The sequence below is a fragment of the Nyctibius grandis genome, chromosome 6 (genome assembly GCF_013368605.1).
Source record: "Nyctibius grandis isolate bNycGra1 chromosome 6, bNycGra1.pri, whole genome shotgun sequence".
In the NCBI taxonomy this organism is placed as follows: Eukaryota; Metazoa; Chordata; class Aves; order Nyctibiiformes; family Nyctibiidae; genus Nyctibius; species Nyctibius grandis.
The window spans coordinates 10,505,748-10,528,228 of NC_090663.1; the positions used below are offsets into that span (position 1 = coordinate 10,505,748).

The following is a 22,481-nucleotide window of genomic DNA, read 5'->3' on the forward strand; positions in this document are numbered from 1 at the left end:
ATCTTATAGCATTTGCATAAGTTAGCGTGGCCATTTTTCATGTGTTTTTTCACGTGTGACGGTCAAAGAGAAGCTTTTTGACAGTAAGGGATTGTTAGAGCAGGCTGTTGGGGCTCAAAAGAGAAGTTATTTACCTTTTCAGTATAGTAATAAAATGTCAGTAGGGATTTTCCAGAAAGCCTTTGTCATGCACTGCTGCTTCTATTTTTTTCACTGGGAAGTCCATGTCACAGGCATGTATGTATGTGTCGTCATATATGAATGAAGTGAGCATTTAAGATGTTTGTTCTCTTTTCTAAACTGTTATTTGTTCATGCACTCTGCTGATGTAGTGTTCTTGGAAAGACAGTATAGTAGCTGTATTCTCAGCAATGAAGGAAGTGAGTTCAAAGGGTGTGGAGTTATTATTTTTTTCTTTTTTTGAAAAAAAAGCCATATATAACTTCTGCCTCTGATAAACTGGAACTACTTGCTCTGCCTTTGTATTTTTTGTCCAGGCTAAGCTATCTAGATCATACAGAGTTATTAATTAACTTAAAAACAATTCAGGAAGCTTTTAAATACTCCTCCTTTTTTTTTTTTCTTCTCCCCAGCTTTGGTTCCTGATAGAGATGTGAGAGTCAGTGTAAAAGCACTGGCAGTAAGTTGTGTTGGAGCAGCTGTTGCACTTCACCCCGAGTCTTTCTTCAGCAAACTGTATAAAACACCCCTTGAAGCAATGGGGGAAGACTATGGTATGTTGCAGTTCACATATTCCATTTTAATAGTGTGTTTGGGTTTTCAAACAAGTGAGGCAGCATCTATACTGGTAACTCTTAAATCCAGTTTAGTATTTGCAAACAAATATTGCACCGATTGGAATGAACATTTGGTTTAGTATTTGCAAACAAATATTGCACCAATTGGAATGAACATGCTGTCTGCACTAGTAGCGTGTATTGTGAGGGTTTTTTTTTTTTTTGTAATAAGAGTTAAGTTTCAGTGGACGAGCTTGTACAGCTTCTGACAAGTTGAAGGTGTTTTAGTACAACTACTATATAGAAGTAGTTTGTTTATTTTAGAAATGGTTTCTTCTAATTTATTTCAGGCCATCTTATGGATGGTTTCTGAACTGTTATGTTCATTTTTATGAATGCTACAAGATGATCAGCAGGGACCTCGAGTATTCAAGTGGTTTGATACTGATAGTGGCAAAGGTGGCGTGTTGACCAAAACCCTTCTTAAATTTCCCCAAAGCAGTTTGTGTGCAATTGAAATAAATCACTAGTGGTTTTATATGTGATCGTTGGTCTGGATGGTGTGAATGATCTGTAGATTACATCCAACGGTCTCTGAAAGGTAGAAGTAAGGTGGGTGTATTGTAAATATGCTGACATTGATTGTACAATAATTGGTACCTCTACTGAAACATTTTTAGGGATCAGTTAAGTCTAAGACTCGTATTTTTAAAATAAAGTAGTTGTAACTTATTTTCTTAGAGGAACAGTATGTATCAGATATTCTGAACTACATTGACCATGGAGATCCCCAGATTAGAGGAGCTACTGCCATTCTTTGTGGAACAATTGTCAACTCCATTCTAATTAAATCTCGCTTTGATGTGGAAAAATGGCTAATAAATGTCAGAAGCTCAACAGGTAACAATTTATTTTAAGGGTGTCTTTTTTTTTTTTTAATGTAACAAAAATTTTCTTTTGTTTCATTGCTCTAAATTCTTTTTTTGTTAGGAAATCTCTTTTCCTTGGTAGACTGCATACCTCTAATACAGAAAACGCTGAAAGATGAATCCTCTGTTACATGCAAACTGGCTTGTACAGCTGTGAGGGTAAGTAGAAGCAGTAATTTATTTTGCACCACCACAGATCACAGGGGAGTTATTTGTTGACTAGAGTCCTGCTATGCTCAGGTGTTTAAACATGGAGCAAAAAATGACCTCTTCACCAAGAACTTTATCATAGAAAGCATAGGTTCAGGCACAGAAATGGAGGAACAAACAACTGGAAAATAATCATGTTGGTTAGATTGTGTAGCAGTATAATCTAATCACAATATTTCTAGTCATAAATGTATTGGTAAGAGCTGTAATGTTACATTAACCCATAATAGGATGAGTGCGTTAGAAAGGATATCTAGCCTAAACAGGGAAGCATAAATATTTAGCACCTGGTTGTAGCCTGTATTTGGAAAGCAAAAATTAAACGTGAGAAATGACAAGTGAAATAGTGATTACTTTCTGAAATAATTTTTAGAAGTGAGGAAAGTCTCAGGAAAGTAAATATTTCAAATTGGGTGAAAGATCCATCAGACAATTGTTAAAATAGAGGCGATAGCTGAATTTGTGAGTGGAACTTAGAGCATGTTAATTTTATTTCTGTAGTAAAATCTGTGATCTCTGAAAAAGCAGAGGGGTGAAGGAGTGAGCTTTTCCTTGAGGAATTTTCAAAAAAAGTAGAAGAACAAGGACAAATTGGAGGCTAAGGGAAATGAATTCATCAGGGAGAGGCACAGATTGGCTGACTGTATTGCTCCTTATGGGTCAGTGAGGTAGCTTTTGGTAAAATGCAGATAGTTAATGTATGGAAAGTGTGATTTCATGTGCTAAGAGGAGGGGTCTGTGATGCAGCTGAGGGAAGGAAATCCAGTTAAATGACGCTATCTTTTTAACCTTCTGTTCCATGATCTTATTGTTTGTATATAGCAGTTTCATGTATGATTACACTTATGATTATGGCTTCTAGAAGACTCCAGTAGAATTGTTCAGTTCAGGCAACTTACACTACTCAATTTTGACTTTTTCTTCTTCTCAGTGTATAAGGTAGCCTGAGTTCATACCTTTCAGCAGAAATGTTCTAGAGCATTTTGGGTTGTTAATCCCTGAACAAGAAAGTACGTTTTCTTGTAGTTAAATAAGACATAGAAGTGTAGGTTCTATAACTTTTTCCATTGTGCATGTAGTTGAACAGTCATTAAAATAGGGAGGTATGACTTTTTTCAAAAACTTTGGAAATCAAAACCAGGTGTCTAAAAATACCCTGTGGAAATTAGAAGAGGCTGTTTTTGAACAGATAAGACTATAGTGCTTGTGGTGTTTAAGACCTGTGAGTTTTAGACCTTACTTCTTGGAGCATTGTCCTCTGATCTCTGAGGCTTGTGTTCCTCTCTAAATTCATTAGGAGACTTTTACAGTTCACATGGAGGTAGTGTCCTGGCCTTGCAAAGTACCTGTCTGGTACTTTCTCCTAGCTCTTAAGCAATAATTTTTTTTAGTATTCTAAACAAAACAGATTTTTATGAACACTTACACAATTTGATTCAGACACCCTCTTCTGTAATATAACTGAAAGTTGTTTTTTCTTCTCAGCTTTGCATCATGAGCTTATGTAGTAGCAGTTACAGTGAACTAGGTTTGCAATTAATTGTTGACCTCCTTACGCTGAAGAATAGCTCATACTGGCTAGTAAGGACGGAACTTCTGGAAACACTTGCAGAGGTAGATTTTCGGTAAGTGTTTATCTTTTTTCCGTGGGTATTGTAGCTGTAGTGCAAAGATGCTGTGTAGGGGAAACTGGAACCATAATGGTGGAGTTCCTTCTGAAACATTAACAAGTTTCATAGAACTAATTCAGACCAGTCATTCCTCTAAGGAATGTATGAATTCCTTTGTCAAGTTACCATTGACCAAGCCCAGTCCTAGTAACATTGTATAGGAGTTTCTAGTTCATCAAGTTTTATGATGAACTTTTTATCTGTCTGTTTTATAAAGTCTTCTGTAAATCCGTGATCAGAGAGAGACCATATAATCTAGAAACTAACTGGGATTTCATGGCCAGTTGTGTGTGTTTTTAAAGAAAAAGTCCCTGACTTGTTCTCCATTATTGTCTGCTCTCTTCTGTTGCTCAGTTTCTGTTATACTGAAATGACTGACTTTACTTCCTTTTCTTGCCTTCCCTCATTCTTTACAGGTTCTTCCAAGCCGAAAGACAAAAGATGTTTATATGAAAAATCTTCAAGTTGTCCTTAGTCATACAAAATTGGACTCTTTCTGAATAATGATATTTCTAATGTGTTACCATGTTTTCAAAACAATCTGATTTTTCCATGCATGGGCAAAATAATACAATTGCAATCACAATGTGTAAATAATGTTTTTTAACTGAAGAAAAGTAATTCTTCTGTTACAGTAGCTAGATAGTAGTTTAGCAAATAGCTTGCCTTGTCTAAAGGTAGCAAAAAATGTGTTTACCTCTAACATTTTCCCTGCAGTGATGTTTTTAAAAAATAAATAATCAAAAAGGAACCTCAGAGCACTGAAGGGAGAAATAATGTTTAATGTTAACTAATGTACTCTAAATTCTATTTTATTATAGGCTAGTCAGCTTCTTGGAAGGAAAAACTGAGAGGTTGCACAGAGGTATTCATCACTATACTGGTGTAAGTAAATTATTCAATCATTCAGATTATTCAATAATTCAAAATTATTGTGTTTCTGGATTAAGGTACCAGTGCAATTTCAGCCCTTTGTGTTTAGATTCTGTCAGCACTGATAGTTGTTGTAAGTATGTTTTTTATAAGTAGGCTCATGTTCTGAGACGTTTAACAATTGGTAAGATACTTTACTACTGAGATGAAATATCTTAGTGTTCTGTAGGGGTTGCATGTGGTTTTTGTTGTGTTTCTTTTAAACTTTAAAAAATTTTGGGAATTTATATATTTAAATAGTGTATTTGGTGGTGTTAAGGTAAAGATTGTCTTAGACTTACATGACAGATGGAATCTCACTTGTTAACTATCTTTTAACAATCTGGTCAGATGATGAAAATGTTCAATGAACTTTACTGTGCTAACTTATTTTCTAGCTACTAAAACTTCAGGAGAGAGTGCTTAATGATGTTGTAATATATCTGCTTGGAGATGAAGACCCAAGAGTGAGACATGTAGCTGCAGCTTCATTAATAAGGTATATATGTTTGTTTTTATTTTTTTAAAAAAGGAGTTTAGAAAGACATTGACATGTTACTGTGTACATATAATTAAAATAATCCCTTAGTGAGTTTTTTGTATTTTTGTTTAAATGAGGGATGGGAGACAAATGCAGCTTTATGGTACCTGGAGCATGCGTCATTCTGAATCATCAGGCAGTTTTGCTTTGCTTTTTATTGGCATTACAATTACATTTAATTATATTACATTCTGAGGGTCACTTCCAGTTTCAACTTCCTCAGGTTAGTTTTCTGCATGCTGAAGTGATTTGCTCAGTATCCTGACAGTAGGATAGACTTAAAATGTTGCAGTTCCACCGAGTTGTCCTAACTCCCAAACATTGTAGTTCCCACATGGTTATAAGTAGTGTATCTTAAAACTTTCATACTCACTGATTATGGTAAAGTAACTAATCTTGTTTAAAAAGCAGCTGTTTGCTGTAACCTACTACAGTTACAATTGCTGTCCAGATAAACGCACCAAACAGTAAGAATTAGTTGGTAGTTTATTTATTAGAATTCAGGGACTTAAGTTTTATGTTTAAAGAAGTTCGTAGCGTCTAGTACTGAATTCCTGGAATATTTTATTGTCAGAGGAGTCTCTTTCCTAGTTTTTCAGACTATTAATAGCTGTCCATTCCTAATAACAAATAAAAGACAATGAAACCTTAAAAATTCTGCCCCTTAAAAGCATTTGCATTGCAGAAACAGCTCAGCAGAGAAATTATTAACTGTTGCATCATATTTAGTATTTGTTGCTTTTATTCAGGGACTTGATTTTGAAATGGAGTTGTTTTGTTAACTAGGTGGTAACATGTTGGAGTTTTTCCATGTCTTGATGTTAACTTAGTGACAGCATGTGTGTTAGGGTTGGAAAAGACTTAACTGCCCAAGAAATCTGCTACCAGCCTGCAGAAACCCCTTGAAACATCTAGTGTGGACATTCATTGGAAGTACTGTCAGTGAAATAAAAAGCGTGTACTGTAGTTTTTAACTTCTGTCGAAGTTGAAAATCTTGTTGTTCAAGAAGACTGGATCTTATTGTATGTTTAAGTTTTGCTACATAGAAATCAGATGGTGAAAAACTGTCCTGTTCAGGTAGAAATTAGTTTACAGTTGACACAGATATCTATAGGGAAAATATCTGGGGAGACAGGGGAATACAGAGAGAATTACTCTCTAGCGAAGTGGTCGTTGTAGGTCTGTATAGGTAGGAATCTCTATAAAAGATACTTTTTTTTAAACTACCATGTGTCTAGAGCAGTTCCTTTGTTCTGATTTGAGCTCCTTGATTATAATGAAGAGCAGTTGTATAAAGATGAATTCAGCTTAACAATATGAGTTTTAGTAACAGTTTTAATTTACAATTCGATATGTCTAATTAGTGTATGCAGCTTTTTGAATTGTATATGAAATGCATTTTAAATGTACATTAAATAGTATATTAAATAATTTCTGAATAATACTTTTCCTTTTTGACAATTATCATTAAGGGTTGTTCCAAAGCTGTTTTATAACTGTGATCAAGGACAGGCTGATCCAGTTGTGGCAGTGGCAAGAGACCAAAGCAGTGTCTACCTGAAACTACTAATGCATGAAACACAGCCTCCATCTCACTTTGCGGTGAGCACTATCACCAGGTAAGTTATGTGACTTGTCTTGCTTTAAAAGGAACGTGGACCCTAATTTCAATTCGTAATGCCTACAATCATATTTAAGTCCTGCAAGTCCATGTGCTTATGAGTTTTTTCCAATCTGTAGGAGCATCTGTGGTAATCTTTTCTCCACAGAAAAACTTGTGTTTAAAGGATAAACTGGTGTGTGAGTTACTAGTGATATGCTCACACATTGATCATAGGGAGCCATTGTTTTGTGATAAACTTTATCTTCTGTTCATCGTGAGGTCACCCTATTTGTCCATTAAATTGCACAAGTAAGTGCAGCTTTGCAAGCTAATCATGTATACATTATTGTTCTTCAGGTATGTTGATCAGGATTTATAACTCCTCGTATCCTGTTTAATGATTGTGGTTGCAGAACTCTGTACTGCCTTCTAATTTTGATAGTGTGATCTTGTTGCTGTATTTTTGCTGCCAACTGTACTTTCCTAAACTCTTCTGTTTAGATACCTTGTCTTACAGACTGCGTGAGTTATATTTATGGGGCTCTTTGCTTCTGTCAATTTGTCATATGAGTTTTTAATTATGTACCTTTTCCATATATGATCTTGATTGTGTCACTCAAGATTTATATACTGTAGTATGGAAGCCGTAGAACTTTGTGAGCACTGTGTTATTTCAAATACAAAATTGTTATTTTTATAGCAATAATTTTTTACAGCAATAATCCAAAGTTTGTGAGCACACAAAAATATTAGATGCATTTGAGCAAAAGCAAAGACTAATGCTAAATTGGTGATTTCTAGAGCACCTAGTTACGTATTGAGAGTTGATCTACTGTTTCTGTTTGCTAACAAGGAGATTTTATTTATAAACTAAATTGCTTTTGGTAGTACAGAAGCAAAAATATTATTATTATAATATAGTTATGTTATTATTATAATATTATTATAATTATAATATTATAATATATAGGTGGTATTTAGAGTGTTTTCTGATTTTGTATTTTATAAGCGGCCTATAAAATAAGTAATAGTAATTTAAGCCATAATAATTTTTGAGGTATTTCTTTTTTTTAAGTACATGTTTTAGTGGTATATTTTTATTTCAGAACATATAGAGGTTATAATATGCTGCAAAGTCCAACAGATGTCACGACGGAAAACAATCTCTCAAGGGTTATTGCAGCAGTTTCCCATGCTTTGACAATATCCACTACAAGAGCACTTACGGTGAGTTTTCGTAGTTGCTATAGTGGCTGACTTTTTCTTTTCTCTTTTTTGCTTGCTTTCTTTATTTTTAATTAATGAGGGGCTTTGAGCAACGTGGTCTAGTGGAAGGTGTCCCTGCCCATGGCAGGGGGCTTGGATCTAGATGATCCTTAAGGTCCCTCCCAACCCAAACCATTCCATGATTATATGATTAATTATTTCCTGGCTATATTTGTATATGCAGCTTTGGTAATGTGGCAGTGGCAATAGTAACACATTTAATTCTCACTCTTAAGATACTTTGTTGTTGTTGCTAACTCTTCCAGTGATGAAACTCATTCAGTTCTTGGTGTTAACTTTTCAGTTTGGCTGCTGTGAAGCTTTGTGTCTTCTCTCCACAACATTTCCAGTCTGCACCTGGAGCATGGGATGGCTCTGTGGGTATGTTCTCTCATCTGGTATTCAAGCTTCCGAAAAACATGTTTGTGAAATGGAAGTACACTTATTTAGGTATCAGAAATCCTGGTTTAGATATATGCTGTTAAGCTTATCTTAGCAGTTATTTAAGAACTTTATAAAGAAGAGTGTAATGTCAGGTTATTGTGATACTAAGTTTCAGCACTTTGTCATCTCTGGAACCACAGCGTGTATCACAGGGATTGGCTGCAACTGCTGTAATAGAAAGATACATATGGTCAGTGTCTATCAAAATAAGTAATAGGAGAAAATTTTCCATGCTTTTAAAAGCATGGTTATCTTCAGGATATTGTGTCTTGATGTTCTGATTTTAAAGAGATACTACATCATTTTCACCTTGATCTCACGTTTATGTTGAAAAACAGTGGGTGAGGGAGACTGGTTCATAATTGCTTTTATAACTGTAAAAGTGTCAGGTGCATTTAAATTGTTCTCATTTGGCACGCTGAATGGGAACAGCAAATGAGATATCAATAATACTTAAGTGTTATATAGCTAATATATGGTAGCCCCAAAGTACTTAACATTCTGAAGGAACTCTTTGGAATGCAACTGTACAGTTGGCAGCTCTAAAGCTTTGGTCTTGCCTCTGATGATCAATGTGCTGTGCCACATGAGCTGTAAAACTAGCCACTGAAGATGTGCACATGTAGAGCTGTTTGGTTTTTAAATAGATTTAACATAATTTCTGTTGATTCTATTCATTGCTGTTGTTGTGTCTCTACTTCTATTTTACTCTTCTGGTATCCTGAAATGCTATTGCAAAATTTTATCTTATTTTAAAAATAAACAAAAGCCAAAACCCCAACAACAACAAAAAAACACCCCCCCCCCAGCTGCTTTTCTAGTCAGCCTGCCCTTTCCTCCTTTGCTGGCCATAAGTGTGGCGTGCTCCGTATATGCATTCTAAAACGTGTCTTTTGAGCTGTAGGTCCAGTTTTAATGAATGAAGTAGGTTAGGAAGTGAGCAGTACTTAGGTGGAAAATAAAATAAATGCAGAATTGCAACAATTTGTCTTCTGCTCTGCCCGGCTTAAAAAAATGCTATTTTTAAGATGCATCTAATAGTCATCCGTGATGCAGTGACATAGCCTTTGCCCTTTCTCTAATTCCTTCTTTACAAGTTTTCGGCCCATGTTCATACTAATTTGGATTGTAATTTTATTTTTGTGGAATGATAGGAGCATTTATCATTCTGGGTAATAAGAATATAATAACATGAGAATTTTGCCAAAATTCTTTTCTGTTTAAGTATTGTTCTTATGATTAAAAAGCTATTGGAATTGCTGCATTCCAACTCTGTACAACTCAACATGGATTAATTTGTGGGTTTCTAAGTCTATGTAAAGTAAACAACACTTGCATATGAAAAGACATTTTTTTTTTTTAAAAAAAAAAAGGAAGGCACTGTAATTGCTTGTGTAGCTTTGTCAAAATAATAGCTATACTCGGTCTAAATATTATTTTCTGAAGCTGCTCTAGTTGTATTAGACCAGAGTAACTGCATTAGAAGATTTTTTTATTATTATTATTAAAAAAATACCCTGAAAGAATCACTTTGTTTAGAGGTTGCATAAAGTCTTTTCCTGAAAGAAAGTTAGTAGTATTGTGCAGATCTAACAGCTTTGAAACGATGTGTGTAATTCACGTAGTATTCTGACGAACACCTATTGGTAATTTCTGCCTGCTCTTTTTGAAACTTGAGTTGTGGGGGAAAATCTGATTTTAAAATTATTGTAAAGGAAAATATGGAATGCAGCAGCAAATTACAATATTGGATAGAGTCCACCCATAAATCTAGATGATTTGATGGATTGCAATTGTTTAATTAAATTCTTGTCACTTAAAAACAATATCTTGTTACATTGCAATACTACAGCTTATGTCTTCCATCCCTACCTTACATATGCACGAGATTTAACTGGAGATAGTTCAGGACCATACTGGTTAGCAGTTAAATACAGAATTCTTCAGTTTATCAGTAGATGTCACTAGCAGCTTTGATATTTGCTATTTAAAAAAAAAAAAAATAACGGCTCTTCAAAAATATAAAGTATATTCAGGTCTCTGCTGCAAATGGTTAAAATCCTACTTCAGTGTTAAATGTGTATTTCTGTAGTACTGATTTTTTTTTTAATTTATTTTTTTTTTTAGATTAGCAGTCTACTTAACTGCTAGTTTTCTTAAGACTTTCAGTAAGTTTAAAGTGGGGGGAAAAAGTCATGACATTCCAAAATTAAACTTCCAGGGTTTCCCAGCCAAGTCCTTCAGATGAAGCTCAGAAGGGCTGCACCATTGGAATGGCCGGCATGGTCCTGTCTCTCCTGTCATCAGCATGGTTCCCGCTGGACCTCTCTGCACATCAGGATGCTTTGATTTTGACTGGAAACTTGCTTGCAGGTAGGGCAGAGCAAGAAAAATAGATTGGTCCTGTTATTTTTACCAGTAGCATCAGAAGGCCAGTATCTCATCCTATTGTGATTGCACACAACAAAATACTTGCAAAATTAAGCAGAAGAAATAAAGAAGGAACTTTTTGCACCCAGGAGGTTTGAAAAGATACTGCCTCCCAAGTTGCAAGTTTCCTCTAGTTGCCAAAGGGAATGTGCAGTATGCTTAGTACAGGCTGGGTACAAGGAATTAACATTTGTTGTTGTTGTTTAAAACTACGTACCTACTGCTGGTTTTGAAAATACAGGCTCACTTTTCCCTATTTCAATTTCTGTTCATATAGAGATGGTATGCCTCAAAAATTTTCTTATACTTAATTTCAAGTTTTTATCATCTTTTTCTTTAAATAATGTGATTCCTGTTGCAGCAAGTGCTCCCAAGTGCTTAAAGAATCCCTGGAGTGCTGAAGAAGATTCAAACCAAGGTGCTGCAAAGCAGGAGGAGCCCTGGCCGGCTCTGGCAGATCGAACTCTTGTTACATTAGTGGAACAGCTCTTTTCTCATCTGCTGAAGGTCATTAATATTTGTGCCCATGTAATGGATGATGTTGCTCCTGGCCCAACAGTAAAGGTATATATAAAAAATAAATAAAGAAAACTGTGAGACTTAAATACTGTTGTGATACAGACCTCTTCAGGGGCTCTGCATTTTAGAGTTAATACGGGTAACTGTCTAATACCTTGATAATATGACTCCACTATGTGTAGGGATGCAAGTAACATGAAAAGAACATGGATATTGTTCTTCTATGTAAGAGGTTTTTGTTTCGTTCTGCAGTGTTTGTGATATTACCTTAAATTTTGAACCTTTTATTCTTGGTGACTTCATTTGAAACATTAATTCAGTGAGGAGTGTATATAGTAAAGGAGTATTGGATTGCATACTCTCGCAAACATCTGTTGCCTTTTGGGTTGGTTGGCTGACTGTAATGCACTGAGCTCCTTTTGGGGCTTAAAATAACTCTTCTATCTTTTGAATATCCTGCAAAATATTTTGACTTCTGAAACAGCTCATATGAGCTACTTTTGGGTTTGGGTTTTTGTTTTATTTTGAGGCATCTGCGTTTTGAGACCTGCAGTGACTGTAAGGCAATGTTATTAGGATTAGTTATTAGGATTTCTTCTTATTTAAAAGAAACTTTAGTCACTGAGCTCTTAATTCCATCTCGTTGGCTTATGATGAAGTTGAGAGGGAAAGGAGGGAATATATTAAACTTCTTTTCACTCAGGAAATTCATGTTCTGAACCTGAGAGTTGAGATGTTTTAATTTAACTGACAGTCAAATAAAGGGGAGTTTAAACAAAATATGAATATACTTGTATTTCTGTAGAAGAAGCTACTTGTGCATACAAAATTAATAAAACTTCTTTTAATTCTAGGCGGCGTTACCTTCTCTCACAAACCCACCTTCTCTTAGTCCAATTCGGAGGAAGGGGAAAGAGAGGGAGTCTGTTGAACAGGCATCTGTGCCAATGAGCCCTAAAAAGGGTGGTGAAGCGAGTCCAGGTAAGCACACTTACTCCTATTAACCCTCCCACCTCCCATCCCCACCTAAGTATGGTTATAGCGTAGTGAGAAGAAATAAAACTGAGTAACTTGTTTTCTGAAGTTTTAGTTCAAAAGGCTGGCAGACCTACTCTGAGAAGTTCTTTTCAGTACTGCATTGCAGGAAAGGCAGCTGTGGGTGGGGGCTTCTTTACTGTTTTGTTTTTTATGAAAATTAACTGAACTTTTCAGAAACAAGGTACTTCTGAATCCTTTTCCTTACTGTTTTTCTGAATCTACTCAGCTATTGACTAAAATTAAGAAGTAATTTTTGCATGTATTTTACTTAAAAGAAGTTTGAAAGTTGCTTTGCAACTTTTGACAGGAGTAGCTTACATTGCTCTTGCAAACAAGATTCTGAATCTTGGAAGCTTTTTTCTTAGTAATGAATGAAGGAAATGGGTGTTAATTGTGTTTTCTAAATTGTACTCTCATTTCAGTAATAAGCACTCTGGGTTAATTTCTCTTGTCTCGGAGGGCTAGCTTCTTGGAATGCTAGTTCCTTTTCTAGTTGTACAGAATGTTTTTTTGCAGTTTAAAATATGCATGTGGATTGAAAAAATCGTGCTGTCTAATAATTCAGATATGGTAAATTATGTTGGGTATACGTGTCGTGAGCACCCTAGAAAAAGTATGTTGTTCTAATCTATGATATACTTTTAAGCTACTAGGCAAACTGACGCTGCTGGGCCTGTTCCAACAAGTAAATCATCTTCAGTAGGAAGCTTTTATCATCTTCCATCGTATCTGAAGTTATACGATGTCTTGAAAGCAACCCATGCTAATTATAAGGTACAGCATTATATCATTTGATTGAATTAGAATGTGTTTGGGCAGTCACTTTGTGTTTCTTTTAAACACGGCTTTGCTTGTATTGAGACTCACTTGTTTGCCTGTGTAAACAGTTTATCCACCAAAAAAAAATTTTAAAAAATCACAACCACCACCAATAAAAACAAAAAACAACCAAACAAAAACACCTGATAGACTGGGGTTGTTTAGCCTGGAGAAGAGGAGGCTCCGAGGTGACCTTATTGCAGTCTACAACTACCTGAAGGGAGGTTGTAGTGAAGTGGGAGTCGGCCTCTTCTCCCGGGCAACTAGCGATAGGACAAGAGGGCACAGCCTCAAGCTTCACCAGGGGAGGTTCAGGTTGGACATTAGGAAGAATTTCTTTACAGAAAGGGTTATTAGACCTTGGAATGGGCTGCCCAGGGAGGTGGTGGAGTCACCATCTCTGGAAGTGTTTAAGAAAAGCCTGGACATGGCACTTAGTGCCATGGTCTAGTTGACAGGGTGGTGTCAGGGCAACGGTTGGACTCGATGATCCCTGAGGTCTCTTCCAACCTGGTTGATTCTGTGATTCTGTGATTGTCACCCTATTGCTTGTTTCTCTGCTGTCACTAATGATGGTACCAAATAACCCTTCACCGGCTTGGCAATGCTGAATGGATCCCAGTGTCTGTTACTTCCGCAGTTTATTCCAGGGTGGGTAAGCTTTTTCCTCGTTAGTTCAAGTAATAGAAGATGCATTCCCTAGGGGCTTGGTGATCTGATTTGTACACTGCAGGGGGTGTATTCTTATTACACCTGCTGTGTTTCTGAGAAGTACATTATCCTTTCTCCATTACTTGTCAACATCCTAGGCCTTCCCAGATGCTGTAACTTCCTCAAGCTGGAAGATCCCTTTCTTTTTCTTAGTCAAAGTGAAGTCCTACCTTTCCAGCAATTCATAAAGGAGTCTAAGCTGTCAGTGATGTTGATTGAACTATGCTGAAATTTTAGGCAAAAGATCATTTCGTGTCAATACCCACTTCTTTCTGTAAATTTTATCTCCTTGTCAAGTAATTGTTAAGAAAAAGTGTGGTTTTACTTTTTGGGACCAGGTTACTTTGGATCTCCAGAACAGTAATGAAAAGTTTGGATGTTTCTTACGGTCTGCCTTGGATGTTTTGTCTCAAATCTTGGAACTTGCTACTCTTCAGGACATTGGAAAGGTATAAGATTTCTTTTGTAGTTAAGTTGTCCAATATCTTTGGTCCTTACTAGGACAAAGCACATACCATTGATTTTAAAATTGATACTGTTGAGAGAGACGGTAGTCCTAGAAGCATAGTGCTGCCACAATGATGGATAAAGTGCTAAAGCAGATTTTCTGGGTTAAATTGCTGCTGTTGAAACTGGAGTAACTTTTTTACTTTTTAAATTTCATGTGGAGATTTTTCTTTCCAGCAAAATAGTTTGCCTTCAGTCATCCTTAATATATTAATATGTTTAAATATATTCATGTTAAATATACAAAATGTCAGAAGACATACTGCTCTCCTTCTTCCCTGTGTCTTGATATTTTCTCTCCTTAACTGTGGTGTTAGGCATTGTGGTATTTTAAGGCTAGGAGGCAGATCTTTCATTTTTATTTCTTTACATACTTCCATGATTTCCCTTAAATTATTTTAGTTTTACTTTGTAAAAAAACCTGTGCTATTGTCCAGTTTTCATAGTAATGCTTTATATAATGAAGAAAATGCAATTAGGTGCACTTGTTTTTCTGCTTTTCTAGTGTGTAGAAGAAATTTTGGGATACCTAAAATCATGTTTTAACAGAGAACCGACAATGGCAACAGTTTGTGTACAGCAGGTAAGGAGGTAACTTTTTTTGTGTATTACTGGAAGTCTATTCTTGATGTCCTGTGGTTATCAATTGGATACTAAGACTGGCCATTCTTTTAAGGGAAGCAGTGTGAGGTAACTATAGCCTAGGTGGAGCAAACAGAGCATGTTTTCTTTAGTTTTCATGACTTGTTCTGAAACTTGATACCATCTGAATAATATAGTTTCTTCTTGAACTGCTTCCAATTCAAAGAACTGTTTTAGCTAATGCTCAGAAAACAAATTTGTTTCCTACCTTCCAAATGTGTTCTGTAGCAAGATAACCAGATCAAAAACCTGGAAAGCAAAGAACTGCCCTACTGATGGGTTTCTTGCAGGCTTCCAGTTAAACGTTTGGGTTCAGGTCATCAAAGCTTAATTTTGGTGGGAGGTGAGCTTTAGTAGACTGTTTCGAGTTGTCACATGGAAATAGCTTCAGTTGCAAAAACAATCATATCTTTTTGGGTGAGGTATGGATTGTTTCTTTTTTTCCAGCTCTTTTCTGTCGTCTTATATTTGACTGCATGATCCAGAGTTTGCACTTTGACCTTTCCTCTTAAGTCCTTTGGGAGGATGAGGAGTCAAGTTTTTTCTCCTGAAATGTTAACTTATTTTTTCCTTCCAATTTTTCTTCTGTAGTTATTGAAAACGTTGTTTGGGACAAATCTGGCTTCTCAGTACGATGGCTTGTCTTCAAACCCCAACAAAGCTCAAGGCAAAGCTCAGCGCTTAGGTTCTTCCAGTTTGAGACCTGGTCTCTATCATTATTGCTTTATGGCACCATACACACATTTTACACAGGCCCTTGCTGATGCTAGTCTAAGGAACATGGTTCAGACTGAGCAGGAACACGATGCTTCAGGGTAACTTTCTTCCCTTATGATATAATGTTAGCTTGAACTAGAATATCTTTTAATTGTTTTTCATAAATGCAAGTATCATCGGGGAGCTAAATGACTTGAAATTACAGTATTGTGTATTATTTATTTCTTGTAGACTTAAGCAGAGTAATTTGTTGTGGTAGTGAGATTCTGAATGCAACACTGTATTGATTATCACTAATGTGTTTTCCGAATCAAAGCAAAATCAGTAAAATGGATATCACTTACGTTTTTTTTAAAAGCATAAGAGTTTTAAATGCTTGTATTCAAAATTATTTCATTAATTTGCTAATTATAGCAAATAGTCAGTAGTCTTAAAGGAAAGGCAAAAGGATGACTAAGCAAAGACCAGAAATTCTTTCTCTACTAGACGTTCGTTGTCCACAAATCTATGTGATCTGATCGAAGTGTACTGTAGATTCTCTGCTCTTTTGTTTTACTGAGATTCTTGAAGCAGTCAAGTAGATAAAGAAAAGTCAGCATTGGTAAAAAAATAATGCATCCAAGGAGAGCGTGTTTGTCCCTCCATTTTTTTTAACGCGTATGGGTTTTTTTGTTTTTTTAATGACAGATGGTTTGATGTGCTGCAAAAAGTTTCTACGCAGCTGAAAACTAGCATTACCAGTGCAGCAAAACATCGTGCTGATAAGGTATTTGTATCTATGTACTCTTGAAAGAGCTGTACCTTAGATTTAAAACATTTTTCCTCCTTTTAAAACGTAATTTGGTTTTGAATCAGAGACCTGTTCAGGTATTAGTTTACTTTAAAATCTCTCTGTTACAGAATGCTATTCACAATCACATTCGTTTATTTGAACCCCTTGTCATAAAAGCATTGAAACAATATACTACAACAACATCGGTACAGCTGCAGAGACAAGTTTTAGACTTGCTTGCTCAACTGGTTCAGCTACGAGTTAACTACTGTCTTCTGGATTCGGATCAGGTTGGTACCTTACCATTTTTGCAAACTTGTAAAACAGGGATCTCACCAGCAGGCTTAATATTTCCAGAAAAAATACTAGCAAAAATCCATTCATTGCGCTATAGGTGCAAACAAAGACTTAAAGAAGGGTGAGACTCAATTTCCTCCCCAACCACAGAGCTTCAGATTTCTGGTTTTCTATTGCATATAAATTACTTTCTAAGCTCTGCAACAACTATTTAAGAACTGCTCATCAGATTGCCTTTAGGAATAAGATGATGTGGACGATACAATCAGTGGTGTTAAATAAAACTTAATTTACAAAGAGCAATACCTTCTTTCTCTATTAAGAGTATGGACTTCTGTATGACTGATAGTGGTGAGCATCATGGTTGACAGTTATTATTTGATTTTAATGGCAGGGGGAAACTAGCTGCAAACACAGTAGTCTGGTTGTCCCTATAAGCAGTAAATTTGTAACAAAATAAAATTTAAGTGTTTTATTTACTACAGTATTTTCAGGTTTATCAACTAGTGTGAGTTGCAATACATAACTTTCCTTTTAAGTTCAGACACAGGTAAATCTTTTGAATGCATGAATACTTTGGATTTTATCTGGATTTAGAGCTAGATTTTTTGGTTGATTCTTCACTTCTTGACTGTAGTGCCTCAAATAGTGTGTGTTACATGAGTGAGAGAGAAAGTTATACTTAAAAATACATAGACTGCAGGTAAAATGTAGCATAAGTTCATGCAAACCATAATAAGCTCTATCATTAAAAAGCTGTAAGAGTAGAGGGAATGCTTAATAACACATTAAATATAAGTAGAAATGATTTTCGGTGCCTGTCTTTCCTTTCTCTCCTTCCAAAACACACACTTTTATAACTCTGTCAAAATTATTTCAAATGGGAATTAATGTCTGTAACTGTTGTACGCTTTATTCTCTCTTTAGGTGTTTATTGGATTTGTGCTAAAGCAGTTTGAATACATTGAAGTAGGACAGTTCAGGTATGAAATTAGCAAAGATCCTTTGAACAGTGTGGGTTTACAACTGTTATTCTGAAGCACATAGTGATTAGTTTTTTTGGTTATTTCTGTCTTATGAGAAAGGGAGAGTTACATTCTGAGCAATGTGCTTGTTTATCCTCTGGCTCCAGTGGTAGCCCTTTCAGATGATTTAGGTTCCATGTGGCTGAAGAAGTTGGGAAGTAGCATGGACAAAAAAAAAATATCTTAAGCTATGTTGTGCTGTTTCTCCATTTGGTATTGTAAAACCATTCCTTTGGGAACTCCCCAAAGGTATGCTTTCGGGAATCAGCACTTCATTGCTAGGATTCAGTTGCTGAAGGGAGAGCTACTTCTTGCTGTTGTGGACTCAGTGTGAATCTGTTTGTATTCTGATCACCTGGTATATTTTGTATAGTACCTAATAGATCATAAGCAATGCAGGGGAATTTTTATTGTCAGCTATTTCTTTTTTTTCTCACCCTTGAGTTTGTATGAAGAGATAAGTGGGGTTTTTTTGTTCTGTGGGTCTCCTACAGAAATACTCCAATGTGTGTCATGTGCATTAGATAGTATGTTATAATATTCGTAACTGTGTAATGGTCAAAGCTTGAAAGAAATCCCTTGGAAAAAAACCCATAGTAAAGAACAGGGCACAAAAATTATAGAAATACTGTATGAAAGCAGAACAACACGTTCTTAAAAAAAAATCTTACTGTAAAAAGATTCATTTTTACTGAATAGAGTTGTGCAGTACAAACTTGACATTTTTAACTTTTTGTTTTCAGGGAGTCTGAAGCAATTATTCCTAATATCTTCTTTTTCCTGGTGTTGCTGTCTTATGAGAGGTATCATTCCAAACAGATAATCGGAATTCCTAAGATCATTCAGCTGTGTGATGGTATCATGGCCAGTGGGCGGAAAGCTGTTACACATGGTAATTAAAAAAAAAAAAAAAAAAGAAAAGGAAAAAAAAGACACCAACACTCATATTAGTAACAGTTCAAAATAAAACCAGTATTGAATACTAAGTTATAGAAAACTGTAATCATACTGGTTGTTCCAGAAGACACTAGCTTTTGAATTTTTAATACATAAAGTGTCTCACTTAATTCCTTCGAGAAGTTTGTTGTACCCTGCTAACACTGCTACCCCATATTTTGCATCATATGTAATAGCAACAAAGCTTTTATTTGAAACTTTATTAGGTAATAAGTTCACAACAGTACTTTAAAGGCTTTGATTTTAATTTTTACTCCTCTTCCCTTTCCCTCACTTTCAACCTTTGATAGAAGTATCTCTCTCATACTTCCCAGTGATTCTGCTGATAAATACTTTATAAAAAGATCTATTTTAACTCTATGAGAATGGGCAAATGTGTCCAATATAAATTTTCTACTAGAAGTAAAAAGATAGACATCATTATGCATGATAAGTTTGCATTTTGTTTGTGTTTTTTTTTAAGGGATGGGTAAAACCTTTTATAAACTAAATTTCAGTTTCCTTTTAGTAGCTGAACTGTTAGAACAAGAAAACACTGTTCAAGAGTGACTTGTCTCATGCTAAAACAAACAAATCTCATTTCAGCAATACCAGCTCTGCAACCCATCGTTCATGATCTCTTTGTGTTAAGAGGAACAAATAAAGCTGATGCTGGAAAAGAGTTGGAAACACAAAAGGAGGTGGTAGTATCAATGCTGCTGAGACTTATTCAGTACCATCAGGTAACAGGGGAGGACAGTGTCCCTGTTTACGGTCTATAAAAGGGTAACATTGCTTTGACTGCTAAAAATGCTTCAGGCAATATTAATGATTTTCTATACAAAACTTGAATAGCTGGACTCTGTCTGTGATCTTTCCTTATACAGAAAGTATGCAAAGATTTCCAGGGGTAGGGGAGAGGTTCTGCATTACAAATGAGTATTTCAAGTCAGATAGCATGTCTGTGGGATTTTATAGTCAAGCTTAGGTAAGAAAGCACTGAAAAGTTCCAGTTAGGAGCATGATCTTGGTTGTGTTGCAGATTGAATAAACAGAAGGTTAGTAATAAATAATTGTAATAAATAGTTGTAATAAATTAGGATTCAAGAAACTTAAAAGAATGGGGGTAAAAGTGGAAGAGAGGACAGGATTAAAAGTAGGAAACGTGCTTCATAGAGATGATTTAGGTATTGCTGTACAATAGCAATATCTTCAATAACATTTAAATAGATATTTTAATATATGAATTATTTGAATAAGTTAATGAAACTGGTAGATAGTTGTTAGCACTTACTACATTGCCCCAGACCTCATGGGTCTGGAAAATATGTTTCTGCCTTGTAGGAGCATAAGAATGACTTTCTTCAATGCACTTTGTTTAAAAGAAAAACGTAAAAGTAATTTTAAGAGAAGTAGCATAATTAACATGGGATCTTATTGCTTATTCAGGTGCTTAACAAACTTAATGTGCTTTTCCTTTCATCATGTGAAAATGCAATTCTGGTGTATGCTAATGTAAGGAATGTATTTTCTGAGAATAGTTAGGAAAAAAGTCAGTACATCTTGTCAAAATAATTTGTTCGAACTGCATGTTCAGATTGGGGTAATTTTGTGTATCCACACTTTCTTTTGAATTTGTAGTTTTATAATCATAAAATGACTAATATAACTATATGAAATGACACTCTGTAGACACATGATGTGAAATAGTGAATAACTTTGTGTTACATAAGGTACTGCAATTGTTAGCAGATCTCCTTCTAGCACACTTAACCTATTAAAGACCACCCATGCACTACTCTTCCCACACCATCCCATTTGTAGGTCTTATTCTGTCCTGTTCTGCTGGTGCAGTACGTATAAACCAACCCCTGGGCAGTTCTGTTGTTCCCTGGCTGTTCCTGGGATGTTCTGCCGTGGTGTCCCTGTATTTTAAGAGGCTCCAAGAGCTGCAACCTGTAACTTTTTTTCTGTCACAACTGTAGTTGCCATCCATGGAGCTCCAGAGTTCAAATAATTTAGTCCAGAATCGCTCCTCTCTCATGAGAAGGCTTTTTGGGAAGAAAGTCATCTGGTGATCTTTTTTTTTTTTTAATGGACAGCTTTTCTGAATCTGAACTACTTGAATTTCTTTTACTTTTTATTCTTCTCTTCTGCTTCCCAGTCTATATATTAACATTCTTGCTTGCTGTGTCTTTGGCCCGTCTATCCTTGCAAGTGTGGTCTCTATAACCCTCAAACCGATAACACATTCAGCTACTAGAAGTGATCCTTGCTGTTGTTGTGCTCCAGTATATGCTCTCCTATAAACTTTTATAAGAAAAGTGACATATCTCAGGTGAATGAGCTCTATAAAAATGTCTGTTCTGTTTCCTTGACGAAACTTAAACGTTATTTGAGCTAGAGTAAAGAAAGAGTATACATATGGGAAATTGCTCTCTTCCTTCCTCCCCTTATTGTTGAGTATGGGTTGTGGCATTTAGATTTACTATCCTTTTTCCAGTTGTTTGAGTAGTCTTTTGACAAATGCCATTTAAAAAGGACCAAGAAAGCATTTTTTTCTAGTTTATAAAAGTAACTGGAAAATTAAAAAAAGTCATAACTAAGAACAAGCTTTTAACCTGAAAAATAGGGGTTTAAAAGTGTTGTGTGATTTCTCATGTGGGTTTTCTTTTCTTTTGGCTTTTTGGCAGATAGATCATAGAATCATAGAATGGTTTGGGTTGGAAGGGACCTTAAAGATCATCTAGTCCCAACCCCCGTGCCCAGGCAGGGACACCTTTCCACTAGACCAGGTTGCTCCAAGCCCCATCCAGCCTGGCCTTAAACACTGCCAGGGAGGGGGCACCCACAACTTCTCTGGGCAACCTGTGCCAGTGTCTCACCACCCTCACAGTAAAGAATTTCTTCCACGTATCTAATCTAAATCTACCGTCTTTCAGTTCAAAACCGTTACCCGTCGTCCTGTCACTACTTGGCCTTGTAAAAAATCCCTCTCCTGCTTTCCTGTAGGCCCCCTTCATGTACTAAAAGGCTGCTAGAAGGTCTCCGTGGAGCCTTCTCCAGGCTGAACAGCCCCAACTCTCTCAGCCTGTCTTCATAGGAGAGGTGCTCCAGCCCTCTGATCATCTTCGTGGCCCTCCTCTGGACTCGCTCCAACAGCTCCATGTCCTTCTTATGTTGGGGGCCCCAGAGCTGAACGCAGTACTCCAGGTGGGGTCTCACAAGAGCGGAGTAAAAGGGCAGAATCCCCTCCCTTGACCTGCTGGCCACGCTTCTTTTGATGCAGCCCAGGATGCAGTTGGCCTTCTGGGCTACAAGCGCACATTGCTGGCTCATGTTGCGCTTCTCGTCAACCATCACCCCCAAGCCCTTCTCCTCCGAGCTGCTCTCAATCCATTCTTCACCCAGCCTGTATTTGTGTTTGGGATTGCCCTGACTCACATGCAGGACCTTGCACAGTAAATATTTTTCCTACTATGGTATTACTTAAATATTTCCTGTTAGCGTGGGTGTTTACTTGCATTCTTTTGGACTTTTCCTCAGGTACTAGAAATGTTCATCTTAGTGCTGCAACAGTGTCATAAAGAAAATGAAGACAAATGGAAAAGATTGTCCCGGCAAATAGCTGACATTATTCTCCCAATGCTTGCAAAACAACAGGTTATTATATTAATTTTTTTAATCTATAAACATCTAAAACAATTTTTATAATGTATGTATCAATAATGGCTTTGGGTATTGGATTTTTTTTT

The 22,481-nt window shown here is 36.2% G+C and overlaps 1 protein-coding gene across 5 annotated transcripts in view; it reads left to right on the forward strand.

The window, feature by feature from the left end:
- The window catches only part of HTT (huntingtin), a 93,160-nt gene that overhangs the window by 25,055 nt on the left and 45,624 nt on the right, over positions 1–22,481 (forward strand). For 4 of the 5 annotated variants that reach the window (XM_068404283.1, XM_068404284.1, XM_068404286.1 and 1 more), the window contains 22 exons: positions 594–734; positions 1,479–1,637; positions 1,728–1,825; positions 3,362–3,501; positions 4,368–4,431; positions 4,857–4,957; positions 6,473–6,619; positions 7,710–7,830; positions 8,174–8,250; positions 10,535–10,686; positions 11,105–11,307; positions 12,117–12,243; positions 12,947–13,074; positions 14,169–14,279; positions 14,843–14,920; positions 15,571–15,794; positions 16,384–16,462; positions 16,597–16,758; positions 17,693–17,748; positions 18,534–18,682; positions 19,333–19,469; positions 22,273–22,389. In XM_068404283.1, the coding sequence (XP_068260384.1) occupies positions 594–734; positions 1,479–1,637; positions 1,728–1,825; positions 3,362–3,501; positions 4,368–4,431; positions 4,857–4,957; positions 6,473–6,619; positions 7,710–7,830; positions 8,174–8,250; positions 10,535–10,686; positions 11,105–11,307; positions 12,117–12,243; positions 12,947–13,074; positions 14,169–14,279; positions 14,843–14,920; positions 15,571–15,794; positions 16,384–16,462; positions 16,597–16,758; positions 17,693–17,748; positions 18,534–18,682; positions 19,333–19,469; positions 22,273–22,389 (2,771 nt within the window). The remainder of the gene's footprint in view (positions 1–593; positions 735–1,478; positions 1,638–1,727; positions 1,826–3,361; positions 3,502–4,367; positions 4,432–4,856; positions 4,958–6,472; positions 6,620–7,709; positions 7,831–8,173; positions 8,251–10,534; positions 10,687–11,104; positions 11,308–12,116; positions 12,244–12,946; positions 13,075–14,168; positions 14,280–14,842; positions 14,921–15,570; positions 15,795–16,383; positions 16,463–16,596; positions 16,759–17,692; positions 17,749–18,533; positions 18,683–19,332; positions 19,470–22,272; positions 22,390–22,481) is intronic. The other variant, XM_068404285.1, reaches the window with a different exon arrangement.